The 22750-nt window shown below is 43.0% G+C and overlaps 1 protein-coding gene across 1 annotated transcript; it reads right to left on the bottom strand.

Annotated features, from left to right (window-relative positions):
- Positions 1–3586: 3586 nt before the first annotated feature.
- LOC144735149 (E3 ubiquitin-protein ligase RNF212B-like) lies at positions 3587–22217 on the bottom strand. The gene is made up of 17 exons (XM_078617582.1): positions 21891–22217; positions 16970–17113; positions 15771–15832; positions 15178–15252; positions 14693–14749; positions 14374–14432; positions 11941–12001; positions 11801–11826; positions 10596–10654; positions 9424–9490; positions 8391–8445; positions 8128–8209; positions 7531–7567; positions 5611–5798; positions 4051–4091; positions 3882–3924; positions 3587–3767 (listed from the first exon to the last, which is right to left on the bottom strand). The coding sequence occupies exons 2-16, from the start codon at positions 17079–17081 to the stop codon at positions 3904–3906; spliced, it is 1002 nt and encodes a 333-aa protein (XP_078473708.1). The 5' UTR covers positions 17082–17113; positions 21891–22217; the 3' UTR covers positions 3587–3767; positions 3882–3903.
- Positions 22218–22750: the final 533 nt, after the last annotated feature.

The following is a 22750-nucleotide window of genomic DNA, read 5'->3' as shown; positions in this document are numbered from 1 at the left end:
GCCCTGGGGTTAAAGTAAACTATACAACTCAGCTCAACACGTGGCAGGCTTTCGCGAGCAATATTCATAATAAAGGTTATTGGGTTAGATCGCGTGAGTATGAATGTTGTGTCGTAACCCTCCACCATCGGACACAGCCAGTAAGGTTTGTCACGTATACAAACGCGTCAATTAGTTACCACTTTAGTCCACCGGTGTGTTGGAGAGTAAATCCACAACGATTACAATTTGAGGACGACGCGTCGCTGGTAATTACAGCCAGCATCATGCCAGAATGGCAAATCGCCCAATTCTGGCAAAGCGCCCGATGGCAATTACATCCAGCATCATCGGGCGATTTGCCATTCTGCCATTCTGGCAAATCGCCCGATGATTCTGAACACATTTATAACTTATTCGATCTAACCCATAAACCTTTACTATGAATATAAAAACTAAATAATTTTTTATTGTACCAGGTAAGACCCCACTGAGCTATATAGCCCTTTTTCAGAAGCGACCTGGCCACAAAGTGACTTATCACGTGGACATTTATAGCGGCCAAAAACGCATTCATCTAAATGTGGAGGGGAAAACCGGAGGATCCGGAGAAAAATCCACGCGACCACGGGGTGAACATGCAAACACCAAATATACAGCAGGCGTCAGGTTCGGGATTGAACCCACGACTACCTTACTCACGTCAACCTGTATGCCAGGCGAGGTAGTTAACATCTCGCCACCGCGGCACCCCCCACATCCACTATACATGTCGATGCCCCATCTAGACATCTTGCAAGGGATTGTTGGCCATTCTAAACTCTTTCGGCTTCATCCAGCTTAGGGGCCGTCCATAAATGACGTCACGCACCTAGGGGGGGGGGGGGGTCAGACATTTGTGACGATGTGTGACGAAGGGGGGGGGGGTTGAGAAATAAATGTTTTCTCCTAAAACAGAGCGCAGCGCCACATTAAATGCGGACTACAATGACAATAGTTTAAAGCCATTTGAAGCATGTTTTATTTGGGGGGAGGGCAGAGCTTTGTGACGTCATATTTGAGGGGGGTCTGATTTTTTGTGACGCCGTGTGACTAAGGGGGGGGGGGGGGGTAAAAAATCGTCCAAAATCGCGTGACGTCATTTATCGACGGCCCCTTATCCAAATGCCCACTCACTCTGGCGGACTCACTTTAGCCCCGGCGTGCCCTCGCAGCGGTTTCAACAATTTAACCGACTGCCATGGATCCAGGGTTTTCTTTTATCATTCACTGGTTCTCGTTAATGTCCCTCTGCCCCTCCTGCTCTGTCCACTAAGCACAGCATTTCATTCTGCAAAATTACTTCCCATTCCCCTGACGTCTATCAGAGAAGTCCCGTCCCATTCTCCCCTTGCTCACGAGTGCCACTTCCCTGCTGACTCGGCTCCTCTGTTCTCTCAAACATCTTTGTTCATCCGGCTCCCCTCCGAACTCGTTGGATCTCCTCCAGGGCCGGATTAAGGTTCTTGTAGGCCAGTGGTTCTTAACCTGGGTTCGATCGAACCCCAGGGGTTCGGTGAGTCAGTCTCAGGGGTTCGGCGGAGGTTAAGACACACACCCGACTCATATGATTGTGCACCAGTAAAAAATATACCTATGTTTTTAATTTTAAAAAAATCATATTTTATTTTTACAATTAAGAAGGGTTCGGTGAATGCGCATATGAACTGGTGGGGTTCGGTACCTCCAAAAAGGTTAAGAACCACTGTTGTAGGCCCTATGCACTTCCGTTTCGTAGGCCTTGTTGAGTGATAACTATACACAGTCGGTGCTGCTGCTGCCCCATGGTTACTTCCACAGCAGTCACTCGCTTGCTTCACGCGAACTTCAAATTGTGAATGGAAGCGTTCCTTTTCGAGGCTAAAGTTGATTAAAAAAACTGTCTCCGATCAATCATAGGACAACAACGCCGCTTTGTTTTCCCTTGCACTACTGTCTATTGAGAATGAGATTGTGTGATAAACACCATTTAAAGATGTAATTGATCATTTTGAAATGAAAAAAAATGTCAAAAGGTTCAACTGCAGTGTTAATTTATCTCACCTTATGAAGGGGACTAGAGGTCACGAGGGGTAATGACAGGTTAAGGGACAGACAGGGGAATGATCTGGCATCTCCGGGGTCGTCGCTGTCAAGTGGACGTATCTTCAATAAAAGAACCCTCACAAGACCGCGTCTCTGGAGTCGTTACACAAATGTAAATATTATTATTATTGATACAAAAAATAAGAATAGGTTTAACCTTTTCTGGCAATAAAGCAGGTTTAACATGTTCAAACACCAAATAGATACCTTTTTCAAGGTATCAAATCGGCATTAACCTACTTGTCTTTGAAACCGATTGGCCTGATACAGGCGAAAAAGGTCCCATAGATATTATTTTACAGGGAGGAACAATGTTCCACACTGCCCACCAGGGATTATTTAGCTGTCTGTCTGACTGTTTGTCTGTCGTACATAATATATAATACACACAGCTCTTTGATTGGTGGAGACCTTACAAACAGCTCTTTGATTGGTGGAGACCTACTGCCGGGTACGGAGAGGGGAGGTGCCTAAGGGAGGAGGGTCAGGGGAGGGGCCTAAGGAAGGGGGGAGTCAGGAGAGGGGCCTAAGGATATGGGGGGGGGGGTGCTCAGGGGAGGGGCCTAACACAAGGGGGGTCAGGGGAGGGGCCTAAGGAAGGGGGGAGTCAGGAGAGGGGCCTGAGGGGGGGGGGGTCAGGGGAGGGGCCTGAGGGGGGGGGTCAGCGGAGGGGCCTGAGGGAGGGGAGGTCAGGGGAGGGGCTTAAGGATATGGGGGGGGGGGGGGTGCTCAGGGGAGGGGCCTAACAGAAGGGGGGTTAGGGGAGGGGCCTAAGGGAAGGGGGGTCAGGGGAGGGGCCTGAGGATATGGGGGGGGGGGTGGTCAGGGGAGGGGCTTAAGGGAAAGGGGGTCAGGGGAGGGGCCTAAGGGAGGGGGGGGGCGATAGTTCAGGGGGCTGTCTGCCTGGCTACCTAAAGTCAAGTTATCTTTTATACATACAGGTAGGAACAACAGGTTCCACACTGCCCACCAGGGATTATTTGTCTGTCGTGCACGAATGCGCTGTCCAACCAAGTTCCTACCTGCCCACTCCGAAGGAACGTGTTTTATCATTATCAGAGTGTGCAGGTGGTGGAACTAAACAAGGGGGAACCAGGTGGCAGAGGGACCCAGGCACAGGAAATGCTCCATTTCAATCGTTGCACCTGGGTCAAATGCAATCCACATTGCCACTGGAGTTGAGGCTTTTCATTGTCTAAGTTGTGCACACTTAAGCGGTGTGCTTTTGCTAAGTTGTCCCCACTTGAAGAAGGACGCTTGTGTTGCGCCCGAAACGTCGTGATTTAATTCATTTTAATTTTTTACCTACGTGACTTTACCGAAAAAACCAAAGAGTATGAATCCTTGCAGTCACGAAAACTTCAAATCTAGAAATCGTGCACCCAATTCTGACGGAAAGGACAGTCATTGCGTACAAGAGTTACCGGTCCTATATATGATATAGACGCCCACAATTGGAAGAATTAAGTGCGACCCTTGAACATGTTAACTGACAACTTTATTGTAATTCAAACGAGAACAACAACAAAAAGCAAAGCCACACTCCTGTAGCAATGAAGCCTTTAAACTGCAAGAGGCCATTTCATGTAAGAAGTTAATCTGTTCAATGCGCTGTAACGTTATATGGTCCCAACAGGTTTCTCTCTTAATGCTGCATCTTGGAGCTGCAGCGGGGAAGAAAAAAGTGTCAATGTTGTAACAAAGCATATTGCACAATACAATTAAGTACTTTAATGTAGATGTATAACACGACGTAAAGAGATAAGTCAAGGGCTCACCTGATAATAGAGCATCGGGAAATCAAATCTTTGGATGTGTAAACTGAGGAAAGAATGGAATTCCTTCCCCATCAGTCATGCTAGCCAATGAGTATACCCAACTATAATGTTCGTGATCGCGTATAATTATTTATAGAGTAAAAATGTAACCTTGTATGAAACAACAAACCTGAATATGTGTCTTGGCCTGGCTGGATGATAAGTTTGTACCTGTTGAAACGTAATATTTTAGTAAGATTTATAGTAAAAACTTCAATGTCTCGATACATTTTCACATGGTAAAAAAATAATGAGATCCAACAGTGTTTGGAGGGTTAGTACGTAATTTCATTGCCATAATGTGGCTTGCTTTGAACCACATCCGAACGTGGCACGGCAGGTGCAGGCACCCATTACATCGCTGGAAGATTAAAACCAGCTGACATTGAATCAACTGAACTGAACAATTTTTTTATTTTACCTGGTAAGGCCCACTAAGCTATATTGCTCTTTTTCAGAAGCAACTTGGTAACAAATGGTAGCTTAACGAAGTGGCTTATCACATGAAACATTTATTTAGCTAAATACTCTGAACGGATCTTTTTAAATGTGGAGGGGGAAACCGGAGGGCCAGGAGAAACATCCACGGGTCCCCGGGGAGAACATGCAAATTCCAAATATACAAGCGTCAGTATCGGAATAAAACCCGCGACCTCCTGCATACCAGACGAGGTACTGAACATCTCGCCCCCGTGGCTATCAAGCCTAACAGTGGAACACCCTCGTCCAAAAATGCCCGAATTGCTCATTCCCTGGCAGCATGATCAAGACAAATGGCAACATCACTTGCGTAGCCCCCAACTGGCCCACCAACCCCAACATCGGCGTAAAATGTTTGCTCGGTACTTGGCCATACGAAAGATGAATGTCAATCCCCTTCAGAGATCATCACATTCTCAACCCTCAAAGGCTAATCAATAACATCGATAGGTATGTATTACACTACTTATCCTATATGATTCACCAAAACAAAAATCGATTATGTTCAATTTAAGAATCAATATTTTTTATATATAGTCACATGGTTTGCTGCCTTATGTATTATTTTAACATCCTAAAAGTAAATGAGCCTATAATTAGCATTTAATTGACACTTGCCTACTAAATTGTAAACATTCTGTTTCAATCCACTACTGGATGAAAGCCTCACCACATGCTGGTCAATGTGGGTCGAGCGGCGGTGCTCAGGACCAGTTCAGACGTCGCTCGCGAACGACTTTAGCCACGGGCAGAAATTCAACTCTAGTAGCCAGCATCTTGCTGTGGTTCGCAAAACCACTGCACGCTGCTCCGCCACTGCCTACTAGATTGGGACATTCAGACTTCAGTGTTACCCCTGGGGAGCCATAATGCGGCAGATCTCTGAAAGCTACGAACAGCTGAGCCTTGACAGTGCATGAAATGCATGACCACCATGCGCGATAGGTGTTATAGGCTTATATCGCTGCGGGGCAGTGTAGCAACATCCATGCCGTACATCTATACTCATCCACGTCTGTGCTCCTCTGCTTCACGAACCCACCGCTGAAATGCGAAATGACCCTGGCAACCAGCACGGCGTTGGGGGGAGGCGCCAGTCCAAACGGTGGCTTCACAAGAATGGGCCGCACGCGCACGTCACGTCGCCTCTTGGATCCCGATGGCACCCACCGTGTAACATCGTAAGAGCGCACGGCAACAGCGCACACACCTGTGAAGCGAGACGAGGACACGCCGTGCATCTGCCGAGTGCTGGGCAATGCCAACGGCGTCTGGAAGGTCGAGGGGTAGTTGCTCTTTGCAATCCTCCTGAACTGCGAGCCCTCAGGCCTGCCCTGGCTGCTCGACCAGTCGGAAGAACACACTGGACCTGAACACATTCCTGGGTGTCTTCCGAGCCTGCAATGTTAACCACATGTGAAAGTAAAATGTTAAAAACTACAAAGTGTTTTTTTTATTTCACCAGGTAAGGCCCACAGAGCTACGTAGCTCTTTTGTCAGAAGCGATCTGGCCACAAATGATAAGCTCAACGAAGTGGCATATCTCGTGGAAATGTATATCTGTCAAATACTGTAAATGCGTGATGTTGATTCTAAATATGGAGGGAAAAACCAGAGGACCTGGAGTAAAATCCACGCGACCACAAGAAGAGAGAGACACGCAAACTCTAAATATACAGCAGGCGTCAGGGTCGGGATCGAACCCACGACCTCCTGCATACCAAGCGAGGTAGTTAACATCTCCTAGCGACCATGGCGCTTCACAGACGGATCTTGCACGCACACTCGGATTGTTTCTCGCGATTTCCAACGTGTGTTTTCAAGAGTGTTCCAATGGTAATGTTAGCTTCATCGAGCCGCAATAATTAGACGACGTTCATCGTCTTGGCCGGCAAGCCGAATCCTTTTAACGCTGGTTTGGGTTTCGGCAAGTTTTGTGCAACCCCTTTAATCAATGTGGCTCGGTTTTAACTCAGGTAATTCCATCATAGCAAGACAACTTTACATTGAAATGTAATTCACGTTGGATAATTTCTGAGAGTTGTGACAGAGGCAACGCACTCACCGTCTCAACCTGAGTTGGAAAGTGTTTACAAAGCCTGTGAAGCCTATCAAGCTTAGTCCCAAGCGTCTTCTTAAAGCAGGGGGCTCAGGAACCTTTTCCCTACTGAGGGCTGAATCAGACTTTCAAAAAACCTTTGGCAGGTGACACGTTAACACAAATTCACTTCCGTCACTGCAAGGTTATTTCGCAGTAACAGAAGTCGCTTGAGATTGCCCAATGTCTTAACTTCCCGATTTACTTGGGAGTGCGACGAGTCGCATCTTTGACCGAGCTTACGCCATTCCTATGGTACCGAAAGTAATTCTCGTCTCTGGATCCTGTTTTAGATCGTTGTGGGCACTGTGCCCTGTTTAATTCTTGAAGGAAATAGTGGTGTATATATATTTTTTATAAATAAACTTGCATGATGTGCAGGTCTTGAGTGGTGGAGTCAAAACAAAGGAATATTTCAATCGTGTTATGTTTTGATTCGTTTCGACTTGAATACATGTGGTGACACAGCGCCGACTGCTGTACAGCAGCAGCAACTGCAGGTGGACACAGCGCACACGCCGTTGAGCATAGACACGGGTGTACCGGCAGGGCGGAGGAACTGGGACAAGGGTCACTGTAGACCTTATACGGAGGCCCCTGGAACCCTCTGGTGGGTTCCAGAAGGGAGGCGCGGTGAGGGCGGAGCCAAGCCACGCCGAGGGGAATAAAAGCAGCGGAGAGCGAGAGCTTCGGGCTGTCGGTTCTGGGAGTGGACTCGTCTCGTCGTCGCTGTCGCCGTCGACGCCTTCGTCGCTGCCGCCTTCGCCCGATCATTACGCGGCCGGACAGTAGTTGGCTGTCTCGGTCGTTGCCGTCGGTGGAACGCGGATAGGGTCATGTTCGGGCCGGGCAGTAGGGCAGCGTGGTCGCGAGAGAGGGGGCCGGAGTTGGTAGAGTTGAACGAGATAATAAAGAGAGACGGTGCCTCCAGCAACCATCACGTCTCCGACGGAGTGTGTGCGCCGCATGCCACACGCGTGCCTCGGGAAAGGAGGACACTGCATATGTATGAGACAAAGAATAATATATTACCTCATCGTGCTTTGACTTTGCATTTGAGATGGTGTTCCTGTCAAATAGATAAAATAATTACAGTTAACAAAACTTAAATATTTCGGTGTTGAAAGTGAATCATTTTACAGCCATTTTTAAATCCACTGCTGGATGAAGGGCTGGTCAATGCGGGTTTAAGGCAGGGAGTATAATCATGGAAGCATAGAAGTATATAACAGTAGATTTTGCTACATGGTCCTTTTCAAATCATGACAAAGCACAGGCCCTTAGCCGCCTATGACAATCAGGAATGCATGGTGGTCACCTAACCAAGCACATTCCAGGATTAAGTCTACCTTAGCTTCTGGGATGTGACGACATCTGGATAATACCAGGGTACTTTAGTCAGAGGCCTCAAGAGGCAGCATTGACATTTTAATGTACCAATCTAGTCGGCGAGCAGTGGAGCGGTGGTACTGGTGCAGTGGATATTGAACTGCTTCATGAAGTCAGTGACCTGCGTTCAGCTGTTCTTAATTCGTTTGGCTTATGTCGTGCAAATATTATGACAGTTTAAAGTGATTTAGCCATTGAGGTATTTTGAGTTATTTCATGTTTAAGTGTGCTAAGCCTCACCCATCTTGCCCTGTGCTGGAGGGTTCCTCATCGATACTCGGCAAGACCCTGAAGGTGTCCGTGGCGTGGATAGCATGGCATTCTGCCAAACAATGTCGGGCTGACCATCAACACAACACTATTCACTCGGATATGAATGGACCAGAAAAAGTGGTCAACGAAATATACATTCCATTGAATCAGCACAATTATAATCAAACTTTGATGTTGTATTTATATGGGAAAAAATTAAAGAAAAGTGTTGAGTTTCTTGAGAGGCGTACCGGTGAAGGCCTAGCCCGTGTTCCCTTGGCACTACCACAGTTTCCTCCTTCAGGACTGGGAGAGTGCAAACGTAGTTTAGTTATTTAACACCATAGTCTTTGAAAGACTGAACATTCTTTGATAATTCTTTAATCAGGTGTGGCCAAAACGGTTTATCTGATATCACAAAATGTTCTTGACCTGCTTAAGTGTCAGACTTCTAATGATAATAATTTACATTTATTTGGAAGGCACCTTCCACTAATGTCTCAAGGCACCCTAATACATTGAGAGCAGTGTCTTTCAATGATGCATGTGCATACAAAAGTGGAAGGAACTCAAACAATTAAAATGTTTACTTTTCTCCGGTGGTAAATCCATGCTGGCCTCTTGGTAATGCTTATTTATCGAAAAGCAGTCCAAGGTCAAGTACACGAATAACATGTTGCACCAAAAGGATACTTTAAATATATAGTTTTTCCCAATATTTATTGTGCAACTGGTGTCATGTCATGGGATGAATGTGGATCTTTTGGAGAGCACAACCCTTTATGTTGAAGAACAGCCCACATAAGTGGATAACAGAGCACCTTCTGAATTCCCTGCCAGTAACCTCTGGTCCGCAGAGTAAGGGGGCAGCACTTTCCCATCCGGCCTCCCACCGAGAACAATGTTCATCAGATGACAGTAAAACCGATATTGTTAATACTCAGCGCTGGAATTTAGTCCAATTAGGTGCAGGACGAAGTTGGAATGCGATGATCTTTGTGCGCGGTCATTTGTGATCGGGCTTAGACCATCAACTCATTACACTTGTGAACCTAGTTTAATCACACCTGGCGTGCCTGGATTTAAACTAATTTTTTCAGTGGCGCCAGCTCATCGCACTAACCTCAGTCATCCGGCCATCTCAAAGGTCATTGACTATTATTATTAGTGTCAACATATTATCTTTCGTGGCTCAGGGGGAAATTAACACAGATATGAACTGCAGTGACCGTAGCTGATGAGAAATCAAGTACTTCAAAGCAAAGCCATGTGTGAACAACTCACGTGTTTGAGAAGGATCTTTTATTCCGACAAAATGGAGACACAGCACCGTGAATGTGTTGAGGTGTCACTGAAAATGAAGACATTTTCACCATTTTGGTTAAGGCTGAAGCCAAATGATCTCTCTTTCAAACTAATGTTCACAACAAGGTATCTTCACTAATTATATTGATTTGAAGCTTTCGTGACTGCAGGAATCCATACTCTTTGGTTCTTTCGGTAAAGTCACGTAGGTATAAAATAAAATAAATCACGACGTTTCGGGCGAAACACATCAAGTGGGAAAGCTCACCTGATGACGGACGCTTGTGTTGCGCCCGAAACGTCGTGATTTATTTTATACCTACGTGACTTTACCGAAAGAACCAAAGAGTACTAATTATATTGTTCATGATGGTGATTTAACACGTGGGCTTTCACGACTAATATTTTGTTTCATAATTGATTTTGGGTCAGAGTGCATGAGTGAAACACCAATTGTGTGGTACACCCTCCTCCACCCAACACAGCCAAATAGATATTTTGTTTTACCCTCCCTTTTGGAGGCATGCTGATACATAACATCAGTCCCAAGACTAAAGGGGATGATAATGCTGTTTGGCATTTGAGTAATGCTGGTTTCAACTGTCAGCGAGACGTTGTAGCTAATCGTTAAAAGTTTGTAGACTGCTCATCAACATATCAACGTGCTAAAGCAATAATACATTGGTGCGTTTGTTCACGTTACAACTTTGTTCGGTTGTGATCTGACCCAAAACTCAATTGTGAATGAATAAAAAAACTACACCACTGAGAGAAACTGATTGGTGAAGGTGGAGAGTAAAAATACAAGGGCACAGAAGTACTGTAGAGTACAACAATGGACTATGCTGGTCTGCCCTCTGCTGCCAACCAGGTCATTCAAGTGTGTCATGGGATGCCGACTACAGTATTTTAGATTCTTGGTTCTTTCGGTAAAGTAACGTAGAAGGGAAATAATAAAATAATAAAAGTATAAAACAATAAAATTCTCACGACGTTTCGACTGCAACACGATTTTATTGTTTTCTAATTTTATTATTTTGTTATTTCCCTTCTACGTGACTTTACCGAAAGAACCAAGAATATGAATCCCTGCAGTCACGAAAGCTTTAAATCAAAATACAGTATTTTACTTGACTAATCCTGCTACTTACCAAGCCCTGGCATGGCAGATGGTGCAAAACTGCGTTGTCTGTTTCCTGTTGTATTCAAGCTGAAACACAAATGTACAAAGTTAAAGGAGAATACGGTATATCTTCTTTCATATGGTGGGGAGCTCAAGTTGATTTTTGTTTAACCAGGTGAGAACTCAAGAGAACAGGAAAGTTGTAATTCGCAAGAATGACCTGGATCACAAATAAAAATGAAAAGCAAAAACAACTATAACACAAGGAATCGCAAGTTTGCTTGAGCATTCATTTTATACCAGTCATAGTACAATTACCAAAGCTACAGAAACATTAAACAGACATAAAGGGACCATTGTACCTACATGTGAACAGACAAGGATATGTGTCAACTGGAGAGTTGATCTGCAATGTTTATTTGTTAATATTGAGGTTGGTGCTTGAGCCATTAGGATTGCTCCAGAAGTAGCGCGGTAATTATCTGAAATTCTGCCATTTGCTGGTATAAGCGGGCAGTAGAATTACGATGCAGTCCATAGTTTTAGATTGGTGACCGCCATCACACTTTGGGCTACTCTTTATTGTCCACTGCTGTAGTAAATAGCTCCGTCTGCCGTGTAATGTATATTTAAAAATAAAACGAACATTGACAAGGGTGTTTCAATTAGAGACAAGTTATATTTCAGGGAGTATACGTTGGCATCCACGTGACGGAGTATTTCCCCACATCATCATCAGCCAATATCAATTCACTGTCGAATTAAAACCATTCCACGCCATGCCCCATGGGCCTGCACTACCACAATGCATCCTACTGATATACGCATGAGTGATATCTTAACTGGTCTTAAAACACCGCAATTCTCCCACACTGATCATTTTGAAGTATGGTAAAAAAAAAAACTCCATGGCCAGTACAAGGTGAGGAGGCCTTCATCTAGCAGTGTTAAGAAAGGACAAAATTGATAAATTATATTGGTGCCTATAATAAATTGTATTTAACATAGGGCAATATGTATCAAGATACCATTGTACAATTACATATTAATAAATAATCACACAATTTGGATATAAAAACCAATACGGTATTTTGCATAATGATTGTTGATCAATTACATTTGCAAGTGCAAAAAGTTATTAGAAACCAGTTTGAACATTATAAATAATGTTATTTGGGAAATTGCAGCTTGCACGGTCATTCCAAAGGTGTGACTTGTAAAATTCATACCAACCTTAAACCAAACATTGCAGGGGAACCCTAAAAAAATCAGAAGATTCAGAATTAGAATGTGTCACTTTACACTTTACCAAATGAATGCATGTAAATCTATTAATACATTGCAATAAATGTTGCGATTGTAATGGTGCTTACTCTTGCCATTTGTGCGGCATTTCTCAGCTCTGCATTCTCTCTCCTAAGCATGGCACATTCCCTAACACACAAAGTTTAAGGCATATGGTGGTGTTTGTTAATTTGGCACCAGTTATTAATACATGTGTTTAATGTGCGCTATGCATGAAATAATGCATCAATTCACCAATAAAAACTACTTATTGCACCCCCAAATACATGCATACAATTTCGGATTTATATATATTTATGCAAACGTTATAGATGTATGTTCAACTTCTTTCGCAACGTACGTAGCCAACCGTGCTAATTGGAGGTATGAGGAAGGATAACAAACTAAACACAAAAGTGTTATGACAATTATCTAACATTACACTTAGCCTAATGGAAAAAACAAACAAACTAAAACATATAAGACACAAAAAAATACAAATTCAGGTAAAAAAGAGACCGCATCATCATTTAATTAAAACAGGGGTGGGCCACCGATAGCGCATGGGCCATATCTGGCCTATGAATTAATGTTGAGCCAGAGGGCCGCCGTCCACGCGGGCGTCCGAAGAAGCGATGGATGGACCGAATAAAGGAAGACATGAAGACGGTCAACGCATCCCCTGAAGATGCCCTGGACCGAGCCAAATGGAGAAGACAATGCCGAAAAGCGGACCCTGCGCCACAGCGGGAACAACGCTAGGAAGAAGAAGAAGAATTAATGTTGTATGGCCTACGGCTACGAGGCCTATCACTTTGAAAAGGCCCACAAAACATTATTTGTTCATCGCTGTATCTTGCGGACGCTAATGTGATACTAGAGGGGAATATTTTAACCTGTTCACAGCGGTTGTGATTATAATTTCATTGAGCTCAGCCTCTTTTGTTACTGTGGCATAGGTGATCCCGAATTATTTATGTTGTATCATTGGGTAACGTTAACACGTGTATCACTGTGTAATCCACCAAAGGTATTTAAGTCCTATTCGACCCTCGGTAAGGAAAATGTTCCTCGCCCGTTTTAATACAGTAGAACCTCGGAGATCGAACGCACCAGAACTCGAACAAATTGGTGTTAGAATGATATTTCCGAACATTTTTTTGCCCCGGAAACCGAACGAAATTCGGAGGTCGAACGGGCAATCGCGACTTGAAAGAACCTGTACACGGCTGAGACGCGTATGGCCAGCGTCATGATGCTTGCCCAGACAAAGTTTTTACCGTGTGAGAGGCTCAGTTAACACATAGCTCTCACGCGGGTGCAGACTCGCAAAACATCGTTCCTTAACTTTTTCGTAAATTTCCTTTATTTTAGTGTTTTTTGGTGTTCATCCATACACAATGTCTCCTAAGGTTAGTGGTAGTGATACGCCAATGATAATGCAATGTGTCATTTTCGAAACATCCTAAAACGGAGGCAGAAACAAACCTCTTTAGATACGTTTTTAGTCAGAATGAGCTCAAGTGACTCAGTTAGCGGCAGAAAAGAAGCACAAAAGAGAAAGAACTCTAGAAGGGCAGTCACCCGACGTTATTATGGAAGGGGACTCCCCTTCCAAACAATAACACCACCACCTCCTCCTCCTCACCACCTTTCACTCAAGCCATCAACTCTCCTTACTACAGGTAAAGTGAAGTTCAATGTTCATTTATTACATATATTTATTGTTTCTTGTTTTTTTTTATGATTTTATGCATTTAATTACTGTAAACGTCGTGTAAACATGCTTTATAGAGATATTTCTTGTGTCTGGAACCAATTAATGTCATTTACATTAATTCTTACGGGGAAAATTAATTCGGTGTTCGAAGAAATCGGTGTTCGAATGGCCTTCTGGAACGAATTAAGTTCGATCTCCGGGGTACCACTGTACTTTTACTTTAACGACCACTCGTCAGTACAGGTCTATGCAAAGACGCCGCCTTCGTTAGTCGTAATACGCATCTCATGATGCTATGGCTGCAAAGTTTGGTCGTACAGGTTATGTATATCGTTTATTGTTAAATGGCAATCACAGTTCCTATGATCACTGTTACATTGTTTTTATAGCTTTATTTTGGTGATTTCGAAAAGGTTCTGGTTTAGCAAAATTGGTTTGTTGTAGTACAGCATTAGACTGATAACTTTAATCTAAATTGTCTTATGGTGGTTATTGTTTTACTTGCATCCAACTGGGATTTTTGCACACATCGTTGATATATGGTGCTTTTTTTGGAAGACTTTGCCGTTTTTTTCCTGGATTTTTCTGTTGCGCGTAGTCACTTTAAGATGTTTCTTGTTCATGTTTTTGTTTGTTGCGGTTGCACCCGATTCAAGAGCCGAATGGCTCACAGGGCTATACCTAATACATGAACTGAACTGCTAATGTAATGCTCATTGTAGTGTGTGCTAAAAGGATGCAGTTACTTCACAAGTAAGTTGGCAACTCTGTTTCACTGACACGAAGGTGATGTACTGCTTACCTTCCCATTTCCTGTATTTTATTGGTCATTTGCGTTTGTGCAACTTCCAATCTTGACATCTGAAGAAACACCCACTGTCCTGGTTACGCATTTTTTTAAATATCAGAGATGTAAAGTAGTGTTACACCCGTGTCGGATAATGCGGTTATGCTGTATAGCTCACTAGTGTGTTTTCAGGTTGTATTGCGTTTGTTCAACCATGGCATGTGGAGCGAAACGTCGAACACCATGCTGAACAACGCGCGGCACAACACAAAAGCACGTCGGAGAGCTGTATGTAGCAATAGGGTATTTATTATTTAAACAAAGTCAATGTTACCTTCTGTTTTTGGTGAATGAAAAGTTTACACCTTTGAGTTTTCTGAAATGCCATTATCTACATGTAAAAAACAAGAACATGTTCAAGGTGGTTTAATATTTACGAGCTTGTGGAGAATCAAGCATGCTTCACGCACAAAAGTGCACGCAGTGACACGTCACACACCGCCTGCCATTACTCGCGTGCGGCAACAAGTATCAACTCAACAGTCGTTGTTGTTGTTGTCAGACCTCTTGAAAAGATGACATTCATCCAAGGTTGGTTGCCGGCTCTTAAAAGTCAAACAAAGTGGGTGGGGTAGAACAGCTGGCTATCCAACTTTTATACAATGGGATGGAAGCCAATCGCTTATGTCCCCTCAACCAGTTTCGTTCGCCCCACAAGCTTACTCAACATGGGGCCCCATGGATATTGCCGTCCATCGCAATCTCACAATCATTCCCCACCCCTCCCCTACATGGTATTTTAAAAATGTATATTCATACTTGCGTAACTTGCATCAGACATGTTTTGACTGTGTCTGCTGGGTCCATAAAAAACAATCTTTCTTTTTCTGCCATCTGTTTAGAGAAAAAAAATACGATGATTAACAGACGCATTTATAAGTAAAATCTATACAGTTTAATAGAGCTTTATAAAGTATGTAAACGCATCATGTCATGTATTATCATCCATTTAACTTATATATTAACTGTTAACTACTTCGTGCAATGCATTAACATGTTTTAAGTACATATTTACTCATTAGCAGTTACACTTACAAAAAAATGTATACCATATAGTATGGATTTATAAAGCGTTGAAATTTATAAATCAGTGTATTATAATTTTTTTTTAAATAAAATATATATCATACTCCGTATTTTCACCAAGTTGTCTTTGTCATCACTACCTCTTTTTCTTAAACATGAGCACCAGGGATACAAAGGCGGCTGGGTAAGGTGTTAGCCAGACTACCCCTTCGTGTGCTGTATCAACCTTTATTTGGGTACTTGCTAACAGGACCTGCCCCCACCAGAGATTAAACAAGCGATCTTTGTTGTGTTTGTATGGCTGTGCATTTATTTTCATCAATTACCTTGTTAGAGACAATAATTTTTTTGCAAGCTGCGTCACAGATGCCGCATTTGTCCACTGTAACTGCAAAATTGAAAATAAATGCGAGCTTAATGCATGTACTCATTTTATAACATTTAATCTATGTCACTCTTGCAAAACGGGCAATGTTGCTTCATGTACTTGAATGGGTTTACTTACTCTCTTGGCTAAAGGAGAATCTTTCTTAAAATTAATATAAGCAGCAAAAACAATGATTATTAGTTATGCGCTGTGGCAAATAGGGGTTTAACAATTAACCCTCACAGCAATTCAATAAGTGTTTGAGATTTAAATAAATCATCTTATAGATTTATTTTTATTGGTAAACGTGATTCATTGGATCTATGCATTGAAAATAAATCTTTTGTCACACATGAAATGTGATGCATGGATGAAGAACCTAAGTTCAACTTAAATAAGAACATGTTTTTCTTAACTGTATTTTCCCTCCACATTATCTTGATTGTGCTATCGGTGTAGTAACGAGAATAAAAATTCGTCTAATCTCTCGTAGGGCAGTGCAACCCTGCGTGTTAAGAGAACGGTCCACAGAAGTGGACATCACAGAATTACTTCTGACATCCAATCAGAGGATGCCTTCTTCTTTGTTGCTCTGCCTTAATGGCAGGTCCTGGGCTCCCATGGTCTCCAACCCTTCTCTGTTTTCTGCTTGTCATTTCCACGTATCGTCATTATTTCAGCTCCTCCAACAAACAAACAAACGCTTGGCCGTCCTCTTAAGTTACCCTGCCCTTCTTGTGTTATATCATTCATTAAACTATCCCCTTGTAGAATGTGTCCAATACAGTTTCTTATTTCTCCTTTCTGATGACCTCCATTATCATTCTCTCTTTGATATTCAAGATTCATTAATTGGTCTTTATAGAGGCTTTTATGAAAAAAATATCGAAGTTAACACATTGTCATATAAATTATTATTTAAATTTGTATTACATGTTTAATATTGATTAAAAAATGCGCCGTATTACAGGTGGCTTAGTGGTAACAAGCGGCTCGCAATTGAAAGGAGTTCAAATCCGGGGTTGGCGGTTGACTACCATTCCTGCAGCAATGATAAAAAGAGTACCACTTTGTGGAGTAATAAAAATGTATACATTGTCATACATTTTGACAACCCTTAGTACGTTTCTATGAATAAACACATGTCATGAGCAAAACCTTTGCTGTTGCAGTTATGACAGATGATGTGCCCACAGTTGGCGAGAATAAAACTGCAGCCATTGGGCTCTGGTTGCAGGAAGCAGACGTTGCAGTGGACCCAGTCTGCCATGATTGGACCCAATAACTCCAAGCACACAGGGGCTGTGAAGGAGCAACAACAGCATTACGCACACAGCAGCAGAAAATATTAATATTGATGACAAGTTGGAGTACGCCGCCCCCTACCGTTGTTGCAGGCGTAAGTAGGCATTGAGGGAAGGGAACAGCTTGACAGTTAAATTTCGATTTAAAGCTTTCGTGACTGCAGGGATTAATCTTCTTGGTTCTTTCGGTAAAGTCACGTAGAAGGGAAGTAATAAAATAATAAAAATAACGTCGTGAGAATTGTTTTATTATGTTTTATTTTTATTATTGTATTACTTCCCTTCTACGTGACTTTACCGAAAGAACCAAGAAGCTTGACAGTTGTTTCCAGTTCAATTAATTATATTAATCTGATCTAAGGACCGAGTCATTTCCCACAGCATTTGTTCTGTTCCGATACTTGGATTGAAAATCGAGCCGTAAACATAACATTTATGTGCTATGAAGGATCATTGCCTGACATGCCGTATATATATATTTAACTTTTAAGGCCACAGTGTTATTGACGAATGTTGTTGAGTTATTGTTATCTGTGCTTGTACAACCTTTTCAACAAACTAACGTAAAATAATATCATCATTGGACCTCCTTTGCCAGTACCAAAATTTAATAATAGGGTTTTCCCCCTTTTTTCTGGCAACAAAACTGAAACCTTTTTTACAAGGATTCATGTCTGCATTAACCACAATACTTGCAGTCAAGATGCAAACAAAAAACACACTGATATTATATGCATTGTCTTTGAAACTGATTGGTCCACACCAGAGATAGCTTTCTTTAGAGCCTAGTCTCAATTGGTGCTAGACCAGATGACGCCAAAAGGCGTACAGCTCAAAGACAATGCACTATCAAAGTAATGAGGGCTCGGGGTAAGCATCTACATCATTATTATTATCTTAAAATAACTTGTAAACGTGCTCTTTACTCCCTCCCCTGGATGGGTTTTGTATCTATTTAAACCTATTAATATGATAAATCACGCTTATTCCCATGTCTCTCTACAAAAAATAAGTATTTTTACACAACCCATGGCCTTCCAGGAGGTATCTCATCAGCAGCATCGGTTGGATACAAGCAAACTCTGGACCGATTTCAACATTCAGAGTCTCGTCAGCAGTCAGACCTGCTTGAGATAACACTAAACCTATTAAGACTTGTCGCAACAATGTTGCTCATTGTGTGGGAAGTCAAAGTGGCCGTTCTATGACGAGACCAGGCTGTTATAGGAACGTGGAATTTCCACCAGCGGCTTAGCACCAGCAAAAAAGTATGAAGACCATCCAATCATAATTAAGCTTTTAGTAGTCAATTATTAAGCTAAAAGAAAATTCAGTATAACCAGAACTTAGTTATGTATCTCCACAAGTAAATCAAACAAATCAGCCCATCAGCTAACTTTTAGATAAATTGCACCCATAATTCTCCACAACAAGGTGTTTAGTAACTGTAATATATTTTAAAACCCTTATATATAATATTGGGCGCACCATCGTTCGTTTGCATGGGAGTAATCTTTCCAAACATCTGGTAAACAGCAGCAGTGTTCGTGTAATAAGCCTGGCTCTGCTGATGAGACCCACAATAGTCGGAACATACCATTGGTACCTCATTTGCCAGTAAAAAATATGATAATTGTTTTTTTTACCCTTTTATCTGGCAACAAAACTGACACCTTTTTTACGAGGAGTCATGTTTGCATAGACTACAATACCTGCAGTCATAATGCAAACAAAAAACATAACTCTGATAATGTATGCACTGTCCTTGAAGTTGATTGGTCCACACCCGAGACAGCTTTCCTTAGAGCCTAGTCTCACATGGGTTGGACCAGATGACGCCAAAAGGTGGACCAATCAACTTCAAGGACAGTGCATACATTATCAGAGTTATGTTTTTTGTTTGCATTATGACTGCAGGTATTGTGGTCTATGCAAACATGACTCCTCGTAAAAAAGGTGTCAGTTTTGTTGCCAGATAAAAGGGTAAAAAACCAATTATCTTAGTCGAAACGTGATTTATATGTTTAACACGTAGGTTTTCACGACTAATATTATCCATAATGGGTTTTTGGGTGAGATAACGTAAATATAAGTGTATCCAGTGGCGGCTCCTGCAAAATCTCTCAGGGGGGGCAAATGTCTGGATGATTGATAAGGATAAGGTCCACCCATGCAATGGATAAATTAACAGCTTAAGCATGTAAAGGCAACTTCACTTCTTTAATATTAATGAAAAATAAAGTGACTCTTACAATACATCTTGTTTGTTTCTATACTCACTATTAAAACAAACCACTCAAGTTTATTTTATTAAAGATTCCACTAGGTGGCGACAAATTATATTGTTGGATGAAACGTGCTTACGTATGATGACGTAAGCACGTATGATGACGTAAGCACGTTAGGGCGAGCCCTCCCGGAAGCCATAGAGAATGCATTGCAGCGCCCCCGTTCGAAAAAAAACATCTTTGAATGTAAGTCTATGGGACCACTCGGGGCGATTCTCAGCTGGAGGGAAATCGCCCAAAAAGAGGCGGTACTCCACAGAACGTAGCATGACGCTGATTGGACTATATCCAGAGGCACAGTGACGGCTAGCGTGACTCTGTGGTTGAATGACATTGGTGGTGCGTCGCCCAATCGCCCTAATGAAGAAACCGCCCCTGAGTGTATCGTTAAACCCGTCACCAAACAATTAGTAAAGTTTGTCATGTAAACAGAACATTAAAATTCGTTACTAGGTCAGCACACCGGGTGTTACTCCCCAAAACACCGGTGTTGCTTTACTAGTAACGAATTGGCATGTTTACCAGGCGAGGGAGTTAACATCTCACCACCGTGACGCCCAATGTGTTCAGGAGCTAAATTCCAAAGTCGATGTCCGTGTAATTTTGTTCTTGAAGGAGCACAGACGACAAGCGGTTTAATGATGAGGTCCACAGTTTTGGGATGAATGGCCACTTCGCACTGTGACCTGTTTTTAATGCATCTCTGTCTCTGAGTATGCATCTCTTAATGTCTACGAGTCTCTGTATCTCACTATCTATGTGTTTCTATGTAAACCCAAAACATATAGTAAACCCATGGAGATACTAAGAGATGTAGAAATACAAAGAGATGCATTAAAGGCCACAGTGCAACTGTGGTCACGCAACTCAAACTATGGACAATGTAATTCTAGATTTGAAGCTTTCGTGACTGCAAGGATTCATACTCTTAGGGTTTTTTCGGTAAAGTCACGTAGGTAAAAATAAATAATAATAATATATTACGGACAATGTAATGAACCACTCCCTCCTGAAGCCCTCTCGCGGCGGCAGACATCGACATTAGTATTTAATTTATTGCTGCAATGTGCAATTGAATGAAAACATATTTACAAGCTAAGGCCCACTCAAGAACCAGGCTACAGTCTACATTATAGACTGCCAGTACGCTTACCGAGGTTAAGAACCAGGCTGCAGTCTACATTATAGACTGCCAGTACACTCACCAAACTTAATAACCAGGCTACACTATAGACTGCCAGTACACTCAATCCGATTAAGAACCAGGCTACATTCTAGATTTGAAGTTTTCGTGACTGAAATAATCCATACTCTTGGGTTCTTTCGGTAAAGTCACGTAGGCAAAAAATAAAAGTAAATTAAATCACGACGTTTCGATTGCAACACAAGAAATCATTATCATCATCAGGTGTGAAAATCACAGCTAGAATTTTTTTACTAAAGTGGGAGAAATACCGAGGTTAAGGAGTTTATATAAGTGTGGACGTCAGGGACTGGGACGTGAGACTGTGCGGTGGGGGGGGATGTGCGGGGTGGGGGTGAAGTGCGGGTGGGGGCAAGTGCGGGGGGGGGGAAGTGCGGGTGGGGGCAAGTGCGGGGGGGGGGCAAGTGCGGGGGGGGGGAGTGCGAGGGGGGGGGAAGTGGGCGGGGCTAGAAGCGAGAGGTTGAGGGAGCTGGAGATGCGCGGGGGGGCAGTGGGCGGGGCTAGAAGCGAGAGGTTGAGGGAGTTGGAGATGCGCGGGGGGGGGGGATGTGGGCGGGGCTAGAAGCGAGAGGTTGAGGGAGCTGGAGATGCGCGGGGGGGCGGGAGCGAATCAGCGACGACTTTAGTTACCGCAGTTTATTTTTTATTTTTTTTACCTACATGACTTTACCGAAAGAACCAAATAGTATGTAACCAGGCTACAGTCTACATTAGTGGTTTTTTTTGTTTATTATTATTTCATTTTGTATCATTTTTATTCACTTTCGTTTTATTATTAATTTTCTAACTACGTGAATTTACCGAAACAACCAAAGAATAAGACCCACTGACCTATGATGGAGCTCTTTTTCAGAAGCGACCTGGCCACAAATGATAGCTCAACAAAAGTGGCTTATCGCGTGGGAATTTATAGCAGCCAAATATTCTAAACGCACGTCAATTCTCAATGCGGAGGGGAAACACGGACGACCTGGAGAAAAATACACGCGACCACTGGGAGAGAGAGACACGCAAACTCCAAATATACAGCAGCTGGCGTCAGGGTCGGGATCGAACCCACGACCTCCTGTATACCAGGCGAGGTAGTTAACATCTCATAGCCAACGTGGCGATTTGGAAAGCCAATAGGCCGAGACACACTTGATATGTGCAGATATAAAACTGTTACGTGTTATATATTTGATGTAAATCAGGTACTTAAGAAACGTAAATATGTCAATTGTCAAAAAATTATAATATCACAAGGCATCGAAACCACATTCAATCCAAGTAAAACAATTTACCTCACGATCTCCCTCAGCGTCCTTAAATACATTTACATAACTTGCAGTGTACTGCCCTCAACTTGTCTTCTGGAGTATTCGCTTTACTTTAATTAGTTTAAAATAAGCCCGTTGTTGTCTTGAGCGAACGCAGAAATCGCGTCAGTCCGCTACCGCCGTTCTCACCAATTCTGAAAAATCCCGCCTCGGTTGGAGAGTGGCCACGGCGTGATGACGTCACCAGCACGGTGACGTCACCGCGAAATTCGACTTACAACAGCATTTACGTGCAGGTGCGTCATTACGTAATCGTGCGTGATGACGACAACAAGTCGCAACGACGTCCGACAATTATCGATCGACCGCTGAGTTGGGCTAGTTATGACGTCATTATGTAGCAGGGCTCGTGTTACGTAACATCACTAATTTAGTGATGACGTCATCGCATTGCCCGAACTTCATTACGTCGCAGTGCTCGTGATACGTCACATCACTAATTTAGTGAAGACGTCATCGCATTACCCGACGTGTTGACGTTTACCTCAAGCTATGAGGTCATCACGTCGCGATGCGTCATCGCGCTGGCATGCGTGATGACGCAAAGCGCGCGATTGAAGCTTCTTTTCCAAATCGCGTACCGCGGCGTAATGATGTCAACACGCGTTGGCGTTTTTCTAACAGACAACGTACGTCACCACGTACTGCGGCGTAATGACGTCTCCGGGCGTGAAATCCCATTTCACGTATTGCATGTAATCGAGTTGCCGTGCGTGACGACGTCATCACGCTTAGGAGTCCTCGTTAACGGGCGGCGAACCAACGTCATTGGGCGTTGCTGCGTAGTGACGTCATTGCACGTTGCTGCCCTCCTCGAATGTTAA

The sequence above is a fragment of the Lampetra planeri genome, chromosome 54 (assembly GCF_965212315.1).
Source record: "Lampetra planeri chromosome 54, kcLamPlan1.2.h2, whole genome shotgun sequence".
Taxonomy (NCBI): Eukaryota; Metazoa; Chordata; class Hyperoartia; order Petromyzontiformes; family Petromyzontidae; genus Lampetra; species Lampetra planeri.
The sequence above is the reverse complement of the archived record's forward strand: the minus strand, read 5'-3'. Positions and strand labels throughout refer to the sequence as shown.

Coding starts and splice junctions, on each gene's coding strand:
- LOC144735149 (XM_078617582.1), bottom strand. CDS start 17,081: ATGGCAGACTGGGTCCACTGCAACGTCTGCTTCCTGCAACCAGAGCCC. Junction 15,833..16,969: donor TCATAACTGCAACAGCAAAG/GTTTTGCTCATG, acceptor TCAATTTTGCAG/TTACAGTGGACAAATGCGGC. Junction 5,799..7,530: donor CAAAGTCAAAGCACGATGAG/GTAATATATTAT, acceptor TTAACATTGCAG/GCTCGGAAGACACCCAGGAA.